The following is a 21556-nucleotide window of genomic DNA, read 5'->3' on the forward strand; positions in this document are numbered from 1 at the left end:
GGAGGAATGTGGAGATCAATCTTGTCTTCCCCATTCCAGTTGTCCTCTTCGAGGAAGCTGGAAATTTGGGGTTAGATGTTTAAAGGTCCCTTTCAACCCAAACTCTTCTGTGCTTACCCCAATGCAGAATGCCTGCAGCTGAGGGCGCAGGGGCTGCAGGAGGAACACACACCCTGGGGCTGCACCTGTGGCATAACTCTTACCCAATAAATGGTGTTCATCTTTTCCTTTAATTGGATCAGCTATAGGGGAAAAACATCTGTGTGTTGTGTTGGTGATTCCAATATCAGGAAATCGGAATACTCTGATTTGGAAAGGGACCCACAAGGCTTGTCCAGTCCAACTCCTGGCCCTGCCCAGGACAGCCCGACAATCCCATAGGGATTCCAGATGCTCCTGGAGCTCTGCCAAGCTGCTGCTGTGGCCAATTCCCAGGGAACTCTGTTCTAATGCCCGACTCCATTCTGGATGAAGAACCTTTCCCTAATACCCGACCTCCCCCTCCCGCCAGAGCTCAGGCCATTCCCTCGTGTCCTGTCACTGAGCAGCAGAGAAATCAGCGCCTGCGTCTCCACTGCCCGGTGCCACACACGAACCGCGGCCCCTCGGCCGTGCAGCGGAGCCGCCTGAGCGTGTGGGCCGGGCGGGCCCCGTGCCCAGGCCGGAGCTCCCGGTGCCCGCGGTGCCTCCGGTACCCGCGGTGTGCGCGCTTTGTGCCGCGGGAGCGCGCACGGGCCCGCGCTCGGCCGCTCTGCCCGCAGCCGCCGCCGCGGGGCGCTGGCGGGCGGGGGCGTGGTCACGCCACGTGCCTCATGAATATTCAGCGCCACGGCCGCCGATTGGCCGCCGCCCCCGGAAGCCGAGCGGGGGCCGAGCAGCTGACAGCAACATGGCGGCGGCGGCCGGGCGGCGTGGTGGGGGCTTGGGGTGGCCCCCCGCGCCCGTGAGGGACGTGCCGCCCGCCGGGGAGCTGGTGCGGCCCTCGGTGACAGAGCTGTCCCAAGTGCGGACCAACATCCTGTGCACCGTGCCCGGCTGCGGGAAGGTGCTGCCCAACAGCCCGGCCCTCAACATGCACCTCAGCAAGGCGCACCCGCTCCAGGTACCGCCGTGAGGCCGGGCCGGCCCCGCCGCCCCCTCCCGCTCGGCCCCTCACCGTGGTTGCGGGGCTCTGTCGTGGCGCAGCGCCGTGTTCCGCCCCGGGGCCTGCGGCCGGCTCGGGGCCGGGGCCGGGGGGCGGCTGCGATGTTGGCTGTGCTGGGGTTTGGTTCGTAGTGAGATTGAGTGGGGCCGTGGTTCCCCACCTTGAGGAGAATTGGGATTCTTCCGAGAGATTCTGAGACAACTGGGATTGTTCAGTCTGGAAAAGAGGGTGTCTCGGGGTGACCTAATTGAGGCCTTCTGGTACCTGAAGGGAACTCACAAGAGGGATGGGGACAAGAGCCTGGAGCGGCAGGACAAGGGGGAATGGGTTCAAATGGAAAGAGAGTAGGTTGAGGTTGGCTATTGGAAAGAAGTTCTTTACTGTGAGGGTGGGGAGGCCCTGGCACAGATGCCCAGAGAAGCTGTGGCTGCCCCATCCCTGGAAGTGTCCAAGGCCAGGCTGGACAGGGCTTGGAGCAGCCCGGGACAGTGGAAGGTGTCCCTGCCCGTGGCAGGGGTGTGGAACAGGATGGTGTTCAAGGTCCCCTTCCAACCCGAACGATTCTGTGATTCCAGATGGGAATAATGAAGTGTTTATCCTTGTCGCTTGTTTAAATTTCCCCTTGTGAAGGGCCCCTGCAGGTCCATGTATAAATACACAAGTGTCTGTGCGGATGGGCTGACCAGTTGTGTTGAGGATTCCTCTGAAATTACTTACAGAAAAATAACCGATTTTGCACACTTTTGTAAACATAGCACAGGCAGTTAAGAGTTCTTTGGGACTCAGCTTCTGTTGTTTTACTTGCTTATCACCAATCTTTCTGCAGTAAGGCTTTAAAGCTCCACTTGCGAGGTGCTGTGCAAACATGCAGCATTTCCTAACCTTATCAGCTGGCAAACCATCTCCATCCCAGCACCGAGGGCTGTTATACTGGGGTTTTGTTTGTTTTTTTAAAAATGTCTGAGCTAAAAAAACCAGCAAAACAGATGGATGCCATTTTGGAAACAAGCCCTCATTTCCATAATACTCCTGAGCTAAGCATGTGCTGGGGGGGAGGAGAACCGCAGTTCAGCAGGCACACACTGAGAGTGTGCCTTTTGGAAAGATATCCTTGCTTTTCCCAAAATCATAATGCCAAGTGTGCAAGGACAAATTGTATTCCTAGAAAACTTCAAGTGCAGCGTTTCTAGCTGCATTCTGTGTGTGCAGCCTCAGTGGGTGAACAATAAACATCCCTGTTTTGTGAAATGGCTACAGAGTCAAGTGTGGGTCACACGTTCCTTGGTGAGGAACAAAAGGAAATAGTGTCAAGAGTACTTGCTGTCTCCTGTCTCTGGGATGTTTTAATTTCATTTCCTATACCAACTAACAACTTTACTGTGTGTTATGTCTTAGATCTCACATGTTCGTGTGGGGGGAGGTACAGCAGAAGTTCAAAGTGTTCTTTCAGGTCAGCAGAGTGGTTTTGGTTTTGATGCTCTGAATGTGCACTGCAGCTGGTGGGTTACATAACTCAGGGTGTGAAGGGTGAGGAAATGCTGCTTTCTCACCCAGCTTGCTGTTAGCCATCAGAGCCTTGTAGAATTAGAGCAGACTCCATATACCTAATTACTGAATCCTGTGATGGCTTGGAATGAATACTGAAACGTGGATGGATGCAGATTTTCAGAAACTTCTTGGCTTGTTTCAAGGGCATTGTAATTGAGACTAAAATGTTGAGGCTTAAGGGAGGCTAAATATTTTAATATTGGTATTCCCTTTTAAGAGGTAGCTGATTCCCCAGATAAAATGAATTTAGTAGATTGCATTTATTAGTGAAATATGAAATTAGTGAAGAGGCAACATGGCAAATGAGATGGTAAGAAGCTATTAGGGAAGGAGAGAACATAGTACTCCTGAAGAGAAGGGAGGATGACTTGGTTAATTTTCATTAATAAAATAACACCAGTAGGGTGTTTTGATACCAAAACCCATGAGGGATTGCAGTGGCACAGGAAGGACATTTACATAGGAAAGCAAGATGACCCTGTAAAAACAGAGTCAAGTGCAGCAGTAGCAGTTTTTAAACTTGTGAAGTGATAACAAACAGTTTGATCAGCTCTGGTTTGTAACAGAAATAACCTGAGGTGGGAAACACTTGCAAAACAATTTGGTCATACACGGATGAGCATTTAGGGTAAAGCTGCTGTGAGAAGGGCAATCCTAAAATATGGCAGAGGGATATTCTATGTCAGTGTTGTAGGGTAGGAATCTGATTCAAATAAGTTAAAATAAACCCAGAAGATGTGTAGAAAATAACTGCTAAGGGTGATGAATGGCAAATGTTTCTGACAGGGAATTTAGAAGAATTTTTTTGTGTTTGGCCTAACAAAAGAAGACATAAAGTATTGATATATAAAATTTTATTTACTGGCTCCTTGACAGAGGATAAACCAAGGCGGGGAAAAAAAAGAGCAGTGGATATAGACACTTAATATATTAGACTTGAGGTTTTTATTTTAACTTTTTGGTCTTTTGTCTATATTATTTTATGGGAAGAAGGGAAACTATTTCTGTGTAGCTTAAAACAAAGCTAGAAGAGTTCAGGTAAAGGAGAGGACTCTGTGGATTCCTGTGATAACACAGAGGCTGTAGCCAGTGTGAACTGGAAAGGGTAGCATACCCTTGGTAGGTTACTCAAACACTGCACTATCACAGAGGTGCTATCATAAGAATAAATGCACTTCTCTCCATGTCCCATTTAGTAAAGAAAGGGCTGAGCTTCTGCTGCAAAAGCCCTCATGTTTTAAATAGTTGCCTACAGTCTACTGCAACATAATTTGAAATTAATCCTTTGGAGTGAGCCTTTCTGGGGCAGGAAAGCAAGACATCACTGAGTTCACCTTGACTGAGTCTGTAGCAAGGTCTGCTAATTGCTGTTTTCTGAGTTATTGTAACAAGCCATGTCGATATTCCCTGCAGTGCAAAGGTCTGCACTGGGAGAAGTTCATTGGACCAAATATCTATCTACCAATAGTTTTGGTGGGTGGATGTTGTAGAAACGTGGGATATAAAATCGGATAAGTAAGGAAGGGAGCTGTGAGAATGTGTGAAACAGGACTGGCCAGGTGGGCTTTGAGAAGATGGAAGATTAACCATTTAGAGCCACAAGGACTTGGGATAGATCAAAAACAAGCTTATTTGCCATACATGATATCTTACATGTGTAGAGGATCTCTCAACTGGCCACAATTAATAATGTTGTGGTCTCTGCCACTAAAGGCTATGTTCCAAATGTTTAAAAAGCATCTTACTGGTGTCTATCAAGCTTTTACATGCTTGGTATTTTTCTATACCTTAGTATTTCAGTAGTTTTAAATAACCTGACTGTGGTTTACCTGTTAAGTGGCTGAATATGTTTCCCATATTGCCCTGTCAGCTGTTGGGTTGTGATGTTAAATATAACACACTTATTAGCATTTTGTTTAGGAATAAGTAACTCTAACTGCCAGCTACTCAGCATATTGGTATCATCTGCAGTGGGAGAAGCCAAACACAGCTTTATTTCAAAGACAGATCTTTTCTCTGAGGACTTTGACATGTGATGAAAGTGTTCTGTGTAAAATCAGAGTTAAAAAGCGGAATTGGGGCTGGAACAACTAGATTTCTTTGTGTCGTGTTCCTGTTTGGGCAGTGGCTCTAGGAGGTACAACAATAGTCACACTGATGATTCAGCAGAGATAGAACAGGCCTATTTATGAATGGGCTGTCCACAGGGAAAACTGCTGTACATAAAGGTGCTTAGAAGGTTAAAATGTTACATGAAAACTCCCTTTTTGGAGAATTATTGCAGGTTTTCTTGATATGGCAGCTGATAATTTTGGTCAAGAGGCTCTAAACGTTGCTTTTTTGAATCTGGTCTGTCATTAATAAAAATGAACTTATGGCAATGTCCGCAAGTAGCTGTGTTGAGTGTGTGGAAATATACTGAAATATTCTTGAAGGAATAGCATTTTACACAAAATATCTTAGCTTAAGAGGTGATTTGAGGGAAAACAAAATCATTGAAATACCCCCCTCCCCAGATTCCTGAGGTGTAAATGAGAGGACTTCAAAAGCAAGGCTTGAGTGGCTGAGGACAGCATTGTCGGGTGGGTAAGAAGTGGGGGTGTGAGCAGTGAAGCCCTTTGGGCCCTGGCAGCTGAGTACAGACTTTGTTTGCTTCACATTGGGAGTACTGTTGTTCTTTGTGCATTCTCTGTGTTTGGTGTGACCTGTGTAAACACGACCAGCTGGAGATCTGCCCAAAGAGGTACTTAGGGAGTGACTGGTGTGCAATCAACCTTCCACTACTGACTGTGCTCACTGTCCTCATGCTAAGGAAAATGGGGTGCAGAGTTCAGACAGGGCATGGTCCCATTTCTTCCCTGAAAAATCCGTTTGGGGATGCCATCATGGACTACAGTAAATAGACTGTGTTTGGCCTCTGATTCAGTCTCAGGATGGAAGGAGACTCACAGCTACTCTGAGCATCATTTTAAATAGTTCACTTTTAATTTTTTTGTTTAAACACAGATGCCTGATGCTTCCACTGAGACCCTTTCAGATAGGATATATCTAGAGGTATATGTCTAGTCTGGTTTCTATGCCTGGCCTCAGTAGGAAGGGGTTCTGTGTGATTGAACAATCTGGACAATCCCACTAGTGTGTCCTTATATATACACTTTTGAGGTTCTCTTTGATCAAGTTATGTTGCTTTCTTCTATGTACATGTGAGGTCAGTGAGACAGCTCAGATGAAAAGCCTGGGTAGATTGGTCACTTAGTGTTTGGAGGGTCAGAATTAGCATTTCAGTTGTTTCATAGACTTAAGTGAGATTTGGTTTGTGATGCAAATTAAGTGGCAGAACATACTTGGCATTTTTCATTTCATTACATGTGAACTCTGAATAGTGCTAACAGAATTCCAGCATCAAGGAAGTGTGTTCCAGTGACTAATCTTAATGGAGCTTTTCATACCATGCTACTAACAATTAAAACCATATTAAATCAGCAGTCTAGGGTAGTATCTATATGGAAATTTTTTTTTGGCTCAAATAACAGGAAACATGGGACGGAGTGTCTTGGTAAAAGTAAATAGTACAGTACCACTACTCCAAAGGGCTTGTTGTAATTGCACCTGGTAATTTCGATGGGATATTTGCAAAGTGGCATCCACACAGGGCAAAAACTCCATTTGAACTTTCAAATCACATAGGGAAGTGCCTCCAACTCACTGAGATGTGTAAACTCAGCCATAGTTGACGTGTACTCTGAATATTGTCTTGAATATGCAAACCTGTAGAATTGTCAACTTCTCAACTGGTTCTTTTTCAGGATGGAAAACTTAATGCACCAATAAGGAAGGGTTTGAAAACTTCACAGAAATTCTACTGCTGTCCTATTGAAGGCTGCCCTAGAGGACCAAACAGACCATTTTCCCAATTTTCTCTTGTAAAACAGGTATTCCTGTTTCCTGAAGTATTTTCACACTGATTTAGTCCTGTCTCTACTGCAGAGAGTGTGCACTTTTGCATACAGATACGAGCATAACCTCTTAGCACATAGGCAGAGGTTAGAGAACTGTATGCAGCAACTCCAAGTGCACACGTGGTTCAGGAGTTTGCATGTTTGCATGTTAATATTGGAGGACTTGAACCTTTTGATCAGACAGATGCCAGTGTGTTCTAAACTAGATCAGAGCCCCTCTCCACAAAGTAAATAAATGGAGAAAGACTAAGGAAGAGGGGGAAAAATCACAGTAGCAACTAATGAAGGTTTAAACTGTGGCTGATGCTTTTAACTGCTTTTTCAAGTGCTCAAGGATTATGAGGCTTTTCTCTGCTTTAATACCAAAATGCATTTGTTTACTAGTTAACCTGTTTAAGAAAACATGTAGATTTGTTTTTGCATTAGTGAGCAAAAAGAGCACTGTGCTGCAGTTGATGACCTTGCTGAGCTGAGGACTCTGTAGGAGCTGAGGGGCTGGCACTTGGTGCCATAAATGAAAAGGAAAAATTCTGGTGTTTGCTCTGATGTTGACCTGTATGACTTGAGATTATTTGCTTGGTTGTAGATCTTCAGGAGTGTGCACAGGTTGCAGCATAGACTTGCTGTGCTCTTTTGGCAAGGCTGATCTATGGATTTATTGATGTCCACAGGAAACCTTCAAAAGCATTAGAATAGACAGTAGATAATAGAAAAGATAATTGTTTATCTGTGTTTTTAAGATGCATGTAGCATCAGCAGATTTGCAAACTTCAGATTCTCACTGTTGCCTTCTTTAAACTTATTTGTAGTAATGCTTTAAAAAAATAATTAATGCCACACTTCAGTGCTACTTAGCAACTAAAACATTACAGATATTTTCTCTCCTAACCATGATTTTCTTTTTTTAATCTTCACTGAAAGCTAATGTTTACTTTCCCTTGTGTATTCTAGCACTTTATGAAAATGCATGCTGAAAAGAAGCACAAATGTGATAAATGTAGTAACTCCTATGGCACAGAATGGTATTTGAAACGGCATATAGAGGTCTGTGGCAAGACTTTCCAGTGTACTTGTGGGTGCCCTTATGCCAGCAGAACAGCATTACTGTCTCACATTTACAGAACTGGCCATGAAATTCCTGCAGAACACAGGTAAAAGTGAAGCAGTGATGATACATTTATCACCAAGTCCTGTGTGTCTCATGTGCTGCCTTTTTGTCTCCTTTCTGTTGATTAAATAGGAAATAGGATCACGTTGTTTTAGCTGCAAAGCAGTTTGCAGTTTCTTTGTTGCTTTTAGGAGTTTCTGTTTTGTTGAAGTCAGTGGAGATCATCTAATCAGTAAGATCTGGTTTTCCTACATAGAAAACAAAAAATACTGATGACACTGCAGTGCTTGGCATAAATGGTGGAGATTCTTGTTGCATCTGCTTTTACAGTTCTGTGACAGTAGAGATAATTTGGTAATGTTTATAGCTGGTAAGTGAGGTGTGGAATGCAGTTCAAGTTATTTTCTTGTACAGTCTAGTCATTGTTGCAATTTTTGGTGGATATATTTTTTACCACCTATCTCTACATGTTTAGATATATAGTTTTAGTACATACATATATTTCATAAAGGGCAGTCCACTTTCTGAGGCCTATCCTGTCTGTCTTTGAGGTTCAGCTGCAGCAAAATTTAAGTTTCGTGTGAAGAATTGCTAGATTTTATCTTCCATTTCCATGAGAGACCATTACCTGTACACATATTTTAAAGAGCTCTGTCCCTTCAATGGTCAGTGTGAGTCAGTGTCAAATTAACATGTTAAACGTCTTCAAATAAGAGTGCTTAATGTACAAGGGGGAAGAAACTATCTAAACTTGCACATCCATTTGGAAATAGGTCTCCATAAGGGGTAATGTTTATTCTTTTTTAAATGAGAGAGCAAGGAATGACATTTTAAAAAGTTGAACTTCATTGAGTCTTTTTATTTTAATCTGGATTCATTGTCTTCTCATATCCAGCCTCATCTGTGACTTCAGTTTGTATTTGCAATGCAGTGACTAAAAAGAATGGAAGGCAGATGTTCTGTGTTTGAAAGAAGTATAAATTGTTGATCTCATGTTCACAGGGATCCTCCTAGTAAGAAAAGGAAAATGGAAGCCTCTGTACATAATCAGCAGCTGGCAGAGAAAGCGACCGAAGCATTCAGCAATACACACAGCACTGCTCCTGGCACTCAGGAGCTGGACTCCTCTGAAGTGAAAGTAGCAGCTTCTCTTGAAGGCTCCTGCAGCTCTAACTTCACGAACCAAATGCAGCCAAAATGTGCACCAAAGATGCTTTTACCCAAGCCCAAGGTGGCTTTGGTTAAACTTCCAGTGATGCAGGTTGCTCACTTGCCTGTGTATGTATCTGCAACAGACCCTTCTGTCAAACCTGCTGTAGTGGCTGTTGATAATCAAGGCTCAGTTGTAAGTACTGTTCATTTATTGCCTCAGTCTATAGGAATTCTGATTCCAGCCCTAGAGGCAGAAACACTTGTGTTTAAGGACAGCATGCCCGTTTCAAAAGTGACGACTTGTGGTGATCGGGAACCAGTAAGTACTGGTGTACAGGTTGAACTGGACAAGGTTACATCAAATAACACAGGGCAAGAGCTGGGGAATGTTTGTCACAAGAACAAAATTTCTTCAATAAATATACAGACTGACTTATCTTATATCTCACAGAGCTTTGTACCTGCTGCAGCCTGGACTCCCAGTTCTTCTGTGTCCTCTTGTTCTCAGACAGATCTGTCATTCGGTTCCCAGGTTTCATTACCCATCAGTGTACAGACACAGACACTGCTGCCTGCTTCCAAACTGACTTCATCCATAGCTGCTCAGACTGATGCTTTCAGTCAGGGCTGTTTTCCAGCCTGTGGCATTTCCAGAGAGACTCAAACCAGTAGGACACAGGACTGTATTGATGGGAGAGTACAGATGGACCAGGCTGTAATGTGCAGTGACATTTTTGACAATGTTCCTTCATCATATAATGTTTCTACTCACATTGAACTTCCAGAAAACAATTTAATGCCTGCAAATATAGATCAAACCTTGCTGCAAAGAAGTAGTTGCAAGAGCCTGACTCAGGATACGGTTAAGTCTGAATCCCTTATCAACTTCAATACACAGACTAATATACTTCCACCTCAAAATACAACAGATAATCAAACCCAGACAATGGACCTGCTAAGCGATCTGGAAAACATCTTTTCAGGAAACATGTCTGGCCAGACACTGGATAATCGTGGCCTTTTGTCCGAGACAAGTTCTAATGCTGACACACATCTTCCATCTGGTCCACCACAGAGCACGGGGATAGACTTCGACATCGAAGAGTTCTTTTCAGCATCCAACATCCAAACTCAGACTGAAGAGAGTGAGCTTGGTACCCTGAACTCTGAGCCAGTTTTGGAGTCACTGGACATTGAAACTCAGACTGATTTCTTATTTTCAGATAGTGCCACTCAATCATATAACTGTCGAGGCAATTCTAACTTCTTAGGTTTGGAGATGTTTGATACACAGACACAGACAGACTTGAATTTCTTTTTGGACAGTACAACCCATCTGCCTTTAGGAAGTATTCTGAAACAGTCCAGTTTCTCCATGAGCACTGACTCATCTGATACAGAAACCCAGACAGAAGTATATATGGCTACTAAAAATACACCTACTCAGAATATTGAAAGCAAAGTCCAGCTCAGTAGTGCTGAGACACAGACTATGGATAGCTGCTTTGAGAATCTGGGGAGTTTATTCCTTACCAGCAATGAAACACAGACAGCAATGGATGACTTCCTTCTGGCTGACTTAGCCTGGAATACAATGGAGTCCCAGTTCAGTTCAGTAGAAACACAGACCTGTGAAGAGCTGTGCTCCTTGTTCCAGAGCTCTGACAAGCCCAGTCACTGAGTGCTACGTAACATAACTTCCCTGTGGTTTGAATTTAACTTATTGGGGTGGGAGAGATGGCTTTACCAAGTGATCCACTTAGCATTATTGAATGTACTTGTCATGAGCAGTTGACCTAAGAGACTTTTCATGCTGAAGGTACTCTATTGAATACGTAACTTTACATAAACTATGTGTGTATAAATAGAGGGGAAAGCGGGGGGGGCTGTAACATGTTAATGTACATTTGAACCTTAAAAAAAGATGTGGTGCCTATGTTTTTTCCTCCAACTTCTTTACGAAGCTGTTACTGCTTTCATCTAAGTGGAAGAACTTTTAAAGTTGTTCTCTATATCTCTCTCTGTTCCTGGCTTACATGCAGGGTTCCGTTGTGCTGGACCAAAACCCTGACCTGTTCAATTGAGATGCTTCCCTGAACTTACGGGGGAGGATTCTATTAGTGTAAGCTACTTCTGTTTACTTTTTTTAGTAGCTTGTATTTTAAATCCGGCATGAACATAATCAGCCGTATTGTCTTCTTTTACTTTATGCCTTCACAGCTCTTTCTCCTGCATAAGCTGACATTTTCCAAACACCTGTCCAACACACTAGACACATAGAGATTCTTGAATTGTTGAAAATATTTATTATTAAAAATGTGTGTAGAAAACAGTATTTTTTTTTTCCCTGAGTGGCACTGATGCTCTTTGAAGGGTAGGAAAAGAACTTGGAATTTGTAATTGTAGGGAAAATTAGTATGTTGTCCTTTTAGCTAGTGTAATAAATGGGACTAACATTTTTAGAGTCTTCAGAAGGGATTTGCTTAAATTATTTTTGTCTGTAAGATGCAAATGTTACAATGTGTGTGCCTCAGAGACTGGAATTACTTGGTTTTGCTGAAATTCTCGTAGCTTTACTGAGATACAAGTTGAGACATGTTATAGTGGTTTACTACCTTAAGAGAAATCTTTCAAAATGGGCAATTAAATTCCTTAAAACACTCACCTTTACTATTGTTTTTGGACTTCCTGCTTCCAAAAACAATTGGAATCCACACAGCACAGCTGGGAGATCACAGCTCACAGAAGCCCTTCCAGAACAGCTCTGTCTTGCTTTTGCACATTGATCTGCAGCCCTCAGTTCCTACAGCTTTCACAGTTTTCCTGAGTATAGTCAAATTCACACAAACTGATTTTTCATAGAAGAAGCATGTGACCTCTTGGCACCTTTTTTTTTAATGTTTAGGTTCTCCCTCATGCCACTGTTTGTGGTATTTTTCATTTACATTAAGCCAGTTGTGAATGTATGTTGGAATTTGGCCTTAATTAATTTTTATCTCTTACTATAATATCTGAAATGTAGGCTTCTGGTTTTCTACTGGACAGGTTTTAGCTTCTATAACCTTAAAGGAAAAGAGAAAACTCTTTGTGTCAAATTCCTGGGCCTGTTAACAGACTTTATTCCTCCATTGTTAGAGGAGGGGTCTTGGCTGCATATTTTCTCTGCAGCCCAGCAGCAAATGTATGTCCAAGCCTTAGGTTTTGAGGACTCCCTGTGCTTTGTGCTGCATATTCTCAATTCAAAGATGTGGGAGTTAAGTTACTCATCCATTGCAGCCAGCTTGTTTTTGTTGCAGATGAGCAATACTTTCTTTTTTTCTTTTTCTTTCTTTATCTTTTCCTAATACTCTTTATACTGCCATGTTAAGTGTCTTTACTGAAATAATCTCTTTAGATTAATCCTGAAACTCACATTTTCCTTCTGAAACTCCCTCTGTGTTGCCTGTTTGATTTTTCAACGTTTCGAGGTATGATTTCAGACACTTCCAGTCTGGCTGAAGAAACTGCAGAATGGAATCTTGCAGTTCCTCAGGAGAAAGTAACTCTGCTGTGGGGAATGCCCCCAGGTTTCACAATGTCTGTAGAGTTCTCATCTGAAGGGTGGGATATATTTAAAAAAAGAAGGCCTCACTTGTAATTTTGTTTCTTGTAAAGATGACTGACTCATATTTACCTGCCTACTTTGAAATTGAGAGATAAGATAATGAACAAAGTTAGGTTAATTTATTCTATTGCAATATCTTTCTAGTAATGTTGCAACTTCACATTTTAAAGTGTTTGTCCTTTTCCTTTCTTCCCCTGGTTGGAATACCAGAGAACACTTCTTCATACACTGATTTCTGTGTCTGCCATGTGCAAGGTGTCTGTACTGACAGTGAGAGAGAGGCAGTTACTATAAACCTGCTTTGGAAAAATGGTATTTTCCACAGCTGTAGAAGCTGTTCATTACCTCTGAATTGAGAAAGTCAGTCTTTACTCTGCAAGAGAAGGAGTCTTAGGTGCTCAGGAGCAGAATTACTGAAGGGTTTGAGTTGAAACCATCTGAGAGATCAGTGAGGTTTAAAGTACTTTGAAACTAATTTACAAATTAGAGTGATAATTGCCATGTTGTGTAAGCCAAAGCTCTTAGCATCAGGGACTGTCAGGAAAACCCAAAAGTTTGTGTGGACGAAATCTTATAATGTAATCATTACCCAGTTATTGTACTTTGTAATTAAAAGTGTTTTTGAGCTTTGTGTGCTTTATTAGAACACACAAATCACAATCCTTTCATTCATTCTATTGGTTTAAAACAATTTGGACTTTAATTAGGTGAACACAGTACTACAACATGAAGTCATTTATTGAAAGTGCAGTATTAAGGAATTTTTAAACATCTGCACTGTCTTAGGAAAGAAAAAATTAACTTCTGACCAAAATTAACTTCTTTCTTCACTAATTTGTTCCTCCATAAATCATTCATAAAAGTGAAAAACACATTTCAATCGTGTATGTCTGGCATATGTCACTCAGTCTGGATTTATTAAGTATTTTTGTGAAAATGTGAAGACTGCAGCCAGACTTCATAGTTTGGTGAATCCCACACAAAATTTCATGAAACCTGATCTGAAACACTGTTGCTGAATATTAAAAATTCTTCACATTTAAACAAACTCTTGAAAAAGGCTGATTTTCTATTTTTGCCTTTGTTATGAAATAAACTTCAGACACAACTATTTCTGGGTAGAACTAAAGTGATACTTATCTCCCTTTTTCTGCAGTTTGTCTCTGATTTGATTTTCAATGCACTGTATTGTAAGTATTGGTCAGCAGTGATTTGCTGTCTTACTCTTTTTTGTATCCCCTATTGCAATTAGAGCTGCTATACAGAAAGTAACATCAGATTCTCTGTAGCCTCTTAGCACAGTTTTTTAATCTGGAAATGATACTAATGTTATGTGTGCTTACCCTTTGTGTTTCCTACTTAATTCTGTTAAGCTGTGATTGCTGGATCTTGATCTGGATGCCAGTGTAACACTATGATAAAATGGAATAAGTACTTTTGTAGTTTCATTTGTGCTTTTCTTTAATATATAAAGAGTTGAACAAAGGAACAGCAGATTTGGGACTTGCATTCTGTGAGAATGTAAGCACAAATAAGCTGAAAAATGAAAGGTCTGTCTTGTTGCCTTCCATATTTGTTTGTCAGAATGCTGAAAGTTTGTCTGACAGTAGATGTTTCTTCTTTTTGTGTCTGTTTCTGCTAATACACCTGTAAATACTTTCTGCTGTGGGTAGGGAGGGAGTCCTCCCCAAAACTTTGTGTTGGCCTAGAAAAATTGGTAGTTTTAAGTCAGAATTTGCTACATATTCTTAGTTATTCAAAGCTGCTTGTGTCTAGAAAATTCTCACTTCCAAAGGATCTGAAAGCATTACAAATTTATGTATTCTTGAAGCTGTAAATTAAACAGCTGCAAAAGAAACCTTGTGAAACCTCGTTTAGTTTTGAACAACTTGGTCACTGTCTGTAACTTCATGTATGTAACTAACTCCTTACAAATTTTTATTCCAAGGCACAATACACAGATTTTTTTTCTGTTGGAAACAAGAGGCTGAATTTCCCTGTTGGTCATATGGACCCCAGTTGTGTAGGGGCAACAGAACAAAGAACGCTGGCTGCCTTCCACTGTTCTAAATCCTTATGCTGCTAAGATGTCAATTGATTTCTTTGTGAGGCTGAGTAGAAATGTAAGAGTTAGCAGGATTGGGGGCTTAGGGGGCTAGAGGGAGTTTAATAGCCTCTTAAATGTAGGGAAAGTTAATAGAACTGATACTTTATCAACATAGGGTACTCAACTTGTGAAAGAACATGTTCCTGAAATGGCAACTCGGAGGTGAACCAAATGTACTTGCCTTTATCATTAAGGTTGTACAGCTTCCTTTGCTTTAATCTATTTCTGACGTGCTGGTTTTTTAAACATGATGTTAATGTACCATTTACTGTTCCAAATGCATTCACACCAAACTGTTGGTAACGTTCTGGGCCTTGCAAGCTTTTTCATTCCTGTTTGGTTGAAGGTGCTGCTATGCTTGTGTCCTGGTGGGATGGGCCTCCTGTAAGCAGGCTGCCACTGATAACAGGAACACTGTGAGGATGTTTAATGGTAGCAAACCAGTGCATGGTGCAGTCATGCACCTGCTGTTTCTTTTGTTGTTGTTTTTCAAGAGTTGATGTGAATTTAAATATGTGCGAGAAGGACTTGCTGCTTAGAACACGACTGAATTCTCTTGTTTCAAGTGCCATTGCTATGCAATGAACAGAACTCAGCGCTCAGCCCCGCGGTCAGGGTGAGGGAATGTTTGTGTTTGTGTGTGTGAGACTCTTCACTGAAAACGTGACTGGACAGCCTGAAACGGTGGGAACTCCTCGAGGAACTGCCGAGTTAAATTACACAATTCCCTTTACTGTGACCATTTTTCATATGCTGGCTTTACAGTACCTTCAACAAGTAGCAGTGGAATGTAATAGATGACTTGTGGTGATGTCAGCTCTACGTTTTGCAACATCCAGTGCTTTAAATGCTTCAAGCACCTGCATGCAGAGCTAGATTGACAGTACCTCTATCTACAGACATTTGCAAGTGCATCTGTGATAAAGCTAGATATGAAAGATGGCCATATCTTTACAGCTCAAAGACTTCAGCACCTGATTACAATCTCATTTAAATTTGTAATTATTTGGAATGGATGAGTAATAAATCTCATGGGCGAGTCTTTCCCAAAGCGTGTGTGAGTTAATCTCAGCAAGGCTGAGAAATGTCCTTAAAACATTTTTCTTTTCTTCACTGGTGGGATTTTTTTATTTAGTGGACAAATCTAGTTTTCAAAGGTTGTTCATATTTAATTCTTGCTATTTAAGCCAGTAAACTTGCAGTGACCAGACGAAACCAAGCATTCATTTCTTAGACCTATTTTACAAGTGACAATCCCAAAGAAGGAATGTTGTCCTAGTAACTGTGAAACTTGTAATTACATTATTGCATGCAGAGAAAACCTTGTGCCAAAATACTGTTTCATATTTCCCTCTGTTGGAAACTGAAGTGTTACACAAAGCTATTAGTAAGTTATTCGCAAGTATTGAAATGTTTTGTTCACAAATGAAGCACTTATTCAGTCCTGTAAATTATACATATTTTGGAATAAAGTTAACTTCAATCATTTTTTGCCTTCTGTTTTAATGGCCATGATCTCTGCCTGCAAAGGCCTGGGTGGGGGATTCAGTGCCTATTGGCAAATACCACCCATTGCTCCTGAACATCTTAATTTAGAAAATCTCTCCTATCTCAAAAGTCTCTCCTATCTGTCTCAAACCTCTTGTCAGCGCATGCAAAATGTAATCTTTACCTTGTGTGTGCAGTGGAATGAAAACCTCTGCAGTTCCAGCTCTGTGACAGATGCCTCACCTCTACAACAGACTCTTGGGTCAGTGTTCCTTTGCTTTCTTCCTCAACCTTACCATCCCCTGTAGCTTTTAAGATCTCTAGTGTCATAACACCAAGTAGAAATTCAGCTGCATTTTGATGGCTGGTTTTCAAAGTATCCTATTCTCTCTAACACATTATTTTGTAATGTATTTTATATAACAGAGAAAATATTTCTTGCTACTCTAAATATTAAAAAAAACCAAACCCTAGAGTGGCTTGGTTGGAGTATGCCTCTTACTCTGTCCTTTTTCTTCCTGCACAGTTCCCATGCTTAGTGATGATCCCAGCATTTTCTGTTAGTTGGAGGATATAAAATGCTGATTTCTGCTGTTACCTGTAAGTCTTGCATGTGTGATTCAGAGGAGGTGAATGAGCAGAAGCCTCGTGGCTGAAGGTTCCTCTGCAGTTACCTCAGCTGTAGTCCTGGATGAGGCATTCCCTGATGGACAGCAGGAAACTTCTGCATTCAGCCCTGTCACAGTCCAGGTAAGCATTTGCAAACAGCAGCATTCACGTATTTCCAGAGGGGAAAGAGAGGTATTTCCAGAGGGGAGGATGTCAGAAATATCTTAAAACTAAATTCCTGTTCAGAGCGTTTGAAATCATGGAACAGTCAGATGTGTGAGATCCCTCTAGGAACAGCAGCCGTACTCCTGACATAGGGATGGTTCTGCTTTAGATGATGCTGTTACTTCAGGAGTTCATCATTCAGAACAGATTTCACTTATGGACAAAAGTCAGGTATTTTGACAGATTGCACCTCTGGAAACTCTACAAATGGTAGGCAGTCTGAAAGGCAGGGAAAAGTAAATCTTGGCTGAGAACAGACTGAGGAGAAAGTGGCTGTTCAGAGATAGGGAAGCCCCATGTATTTTCAAACTACTTTCTTGCCTGCTGTTGCTGAGAATTTTGCTGGCAGTGGAAGTGTTCATGACTAGTTTGGGTTTAGCTCCTGAATTTCCTTCACTTGAAGAAATTGCATGCTGGCAAGCTGATTGTTTTCCATCAGAACAATGCACTTAGAGGCTGATTTTCTTTCTGGCTGCAGGATTTGACAGTGAATCAGTCCTGTGGATGTTTGGACCTAAAACAATAGGAGAAAAATGTTGATTTAACTTTCAGGTGTTCCATCATTACATTTTTACATTGTTGTCAACAATTCACTTGTTTTGTTTTGGCACCTTGAATGCAGGAAGCACTTCTGGCTGATCCAGCCTGTAATTTTATTTCCTTTCCTTGAGCAGGAATGGTGTTGTTCTTGAGAGAACTTAACACAAAAACAAGAAGCTGCTGTTTCCTCTGCTGGAAGAACCCAGTGTATTCAAAGGCACAGAACCTGATTAAGCCTATGATGGCTGAAATGTTGTGTATTTGTTCCTTTACATTCCAGGTCTTTAGTCAGTAGCTTTTCTGGCCTTCTGCTGCAGGTCTTGTGCAATAATCTGTGAGTGTGGTCCATGTTCTTATATCAGGTTGTAGTAAAACCTCTGTCTAATCTGTCTGATTTGACAGTTTCGAAAAACACAGCAAACCTCTTACCTGGCATGAAACTGGAAAACATTGAAATAATGTTTATAATTTTCCCTGCAACTTTTTTTTTTTTAATGTCGTCCTAAAAACCTAATAGTCTGCAAAGGCTGCAACTTAAAATTAGTATAACAAACATCATTGGCTTAACTTTTAATTTCGTAATGCATTCATTTTTCAGCTTTCTTGCTGAAACAGCATTATTTTCCATGGTCTGAATGGAAGAAATCATCTCCTAGACTTTGAAAAATGTTTCTAGTTTCAAAGTTATAGATATATGTATATGAATGTTTACATTTTCTATTTAATGGAAAACGTGACTGAAACAAGTATATATGAATTTCTTTATCTTGGGCCTATATGTGAAGGATGCTTGTTTTGTAGAGGCTGCATTTTATATCTAAATATGGAAAATATTTTATCATAGGAGGAAAGGTATAAAGAAGGGAAAAAAATGGTCTATAAGACCTAACTGTAAAAAAAATACAGTATGCAACAAACTTATTTTTAGGTCTATAAAGTCATGAACTAGTGCTACATTTGCAGTTGATAGAAATCCCTGTGGTTGTTTTATAGCGTGGAATGAAGACTGAGTCACAAGGACTCTCACCAGAAGATGGGATTTGGGGACATCCGTAAGGTGCATTTTTTCAGATCTTTCCATGAAGAGAGTGTTAAAAGTTCTAGCACTGAAAGAGTCCCAGACCTGCTTGCTGTTACTTAATCCTTGTTAAGCAAATTCAGTCCTTTAAAAATGCAGAATTACTTATATAAGAAAAATAAATGCTCTTTATCATTTTCTCCATAAATGTGATGTATATGCTAGGGTATTTTTTCTTTTTCACTGTCTTAACTGGGCTCTTTTTTTTAGCTTTTTTTTTTTGTTCTCCAAAAGTCTTAAGTCATTCAAGAGTCAACAGACAGTTAATGCTTCATTAATAAAATTATGTGTGAGCATCATCATACTCTTAAGGCAGATTCACAATGTCATGAATGTAGGTAAACTCTTAAAATTCTATTTTCTTGTTAATGCCATGTGTTCATTTGGATCCCAGTACTTAAAAAAAAAGCCAAAACAAAACCAAAACTGTGGAAACCAATACCCAAACACAGAACACCCTTTCCAGGTGTCACATCTCTTCTTTAGCAGAATTTCAGCCTGTTGGAATTTACTCACTGATCACTGTTTGACATCAAATATCCTTGATGATATTCAACTCTATGAATCAAAGGATTTTCACCTTAATAGATAATGACTGCATCACCTAGTTGGTAAAGATAATATTTGATGCAGAAATCAATACCATTGTTCTTTTACAGAATACCTAATTTTTTACATATATATATACTTCAAACACACTATCTAATTCTAATCTGGCGCTTCATAAGATATGACTAAGATATTTTCTTGGGGAAATAAATAAAGTCTGAATTAATCATCAGTGTGGGAAGGTATTTTTGAAGTAGAGGCATGCAGAACAACTGTATCATGCAATGCATAAAGTGTAAATACCATTGTCACATTCATGTAGTCACATAAGATGATTAAACTCAGGGGTGATATTCTCCTGTAACACCTCCATAGTTCAGCAGCTTCAGAGGAGCTGCACAAAGGAGAGGAGAATTTGACCTTTACACTTCATGTACTGAGTCACAACTCCATCTCCAAAGCTGCTGTAACCGTAATGCACTTCGCCTTTACATGCATCTTATCTGCCTGCAGTTCTCACTGCTAAATATAAACCTGTTCTGGAAAGTTAAAGTGGACATGTGACAGTGGCCACTTTGGATAAGCCCCAGCACTCAGACAGACACTCTGCCCTATTAATGGTTCCATCCCAGTTCTGCCTAATGCTCCCCAGCGCCGGTGTTTGCTTTCTCCTAGATTACCTGGACTCGAGACAATCAATAAATGCAGCAGAAGAAAGCTCCCGTTCACTTTCTGCTGCAGCTCTTTTTCTTTGCAAATCTTTTAACAAAGCTGAACCAAACGTCTCTGTTAATTTAGCTGGAAGTTCCCAAGCATCAGACGGATTTTAAATGCACTTTGGCATGGCAGAAATGTCAGGGGCACTCAGCTCACGTAGGCAAACAAGAGGCTGTCTTTAAAGTTTCTGATGTCAGCTGGCAGATGCATAGACAGGTCAACAAAATGTTATTAGGACAATGTTAATTAGGACAACCCTTTATCCTGTGACCGTGCTATTTAAATCTGCAGAGGGAGAGAAATCTGGAGGAATGAAAACAATGCTTGAGCACCATTTCCTAAGGCTGTCAACAATAATTGCATTGTAAGACCTTCTGCTCTTCTTGTCCTGTAATAGAGCAAACCTGCATAGCTCTAGAATTTACAGGATGCTGTCTCCTTTAGTGCTGGCACCTTCAAAATTATCTTGTCATAAAAATACTACTTTCCAGTAAAAAGGTGATAGGTATTTCTTTAAAAGGGGTAGCGAGGGCAATACTAATGATTTCTGTATCAGCTTGGTTTTGACAGTATTGTTTAGAAAAGAGTCTTGAAAAATGTCCTTAACATAGTGCTATAGAAGCAGAGACAGATTAGGCTTTGAAACTTCAGTGCTCAAAATTTTGTGAACTAAATTAAGATCAAGAGGGGGTGGTGCATGGCTGCCTACTACTGCATACATTAAACCATAGTTTCTGTGTGTGGTAGTGCTTACTTGCTTCTAAGGATTTCAGCATTTACTGTGCAAATATTTATAGTAGGCAAACCCAAAATTTGTTTTTAAATGTCCTTTTACAAATGGTGCCTGATGCTTACTGTCTTTAACTCGAACCACAGTTTCCACATCACAGAAGGATGCAGAAGGCTGCAAGCTATTTGAGGGAATATCTGTGTTAAATTTCAGTGCTCAAGACTTTCATTTACTGCATTTGTCTTAAAATTCATCAGAGGGGCAGACCAGCCTGGTAGTAAGGACACCCTCAGAAGTGAAAGGTGTGGGTCAGAGTTTCCACAGCTCATTGGGCAAGTGAGCAAGAGTAAAAGGAAAGCAGCAGCATCCTCAGATTCAGGGAGATTTACTGGGAATGTTTGGATTGAGAGAAGAAAGTGAGAAATACCATTGTGAGAATTCTGGTGGTGTTTACACAGTGACAATGTTTGAGACAAGGCTGAGGTGCTCCTGCAACTCATGTTGCCTTGACCTGGCTAGTCTAAAACTTATTGTGTTGGTCTGGGTTTTTTTCTTTCTTCTTTCTTTCTTTTCACTGTAATGTCTTGGGGTTTATGCTTTTTCTTTTTTTCTTACTACTTTGGAGGAATCTGTATTTTCACCTCAGTTATGTGAACTACCTCACCTGCAATCACCAGAGAAGAAGGAAGTTGGGGTTTTTTGGTTCCATGAAATGCCATGGTTGTGGAAGGAAAGAGGAGACCTGAGAAAGCCAAAAAGCAATAGTATTACACAAGTTTATGATAAGAGAAGTTAGGCAACTAACATTACCAGAAGAGGGGAAGTGAAACTTTACAAAGGTACCCCAATTGTGTAAAGTACAGCAGAAGCTAAATTACTCCAAAGTTGTATTTCCTGGCATACCACGAAAACATCCAGACCTGACTGAATGTGGAATTTGGTTTAAACCAATTTAGCTTATTAGTGCTGATAGTTTCACAGTGGTTTAAAAATGCAAA

The 21556-nt window shown here is 41.0% G+C and overlaps 1 protein-coding gene across 1 annotated transcript; it reads left to right on the forward strand.

Moving 5' to 3' along the window:
- Positions 1-869: 869 nt before the first annotated feature.
- ATMIN (ATM interactor) lies at positions 870-17389 on the forward strand. The gene is made up of 4 exons (XM_063411080.1): positions 870-1102; positions 6499-6624; positions 7603-7802; positions 8762-17389. Exons 1-4 carry the CDS (start codon positions 890-892, stop codon positions 10590-10592), a joined length of 2370 nt encoding a protein of 789 aa, XP_063267150.1. The 5' UTR covers positions 870-889; the 3' UTR covers positions 10593-17389.
- Positions 17390-21556: the final 4167 nt, after the last annotated feature.

This window comes from Prinia subflava, chromosome 13 (assembly GCF_021018805.1).
Source record: "Prinia subflava isolate CZ2003 ecotype Zambia chromosome 13, Cam_Psub_1.2, whole genome shotgun sequence".
Lineage (NCBI taxonomy): Eukaryota > Metazoa > Chordata > Aves > Passeriformes > Cisticolidae > Prinia > Prinia subflava.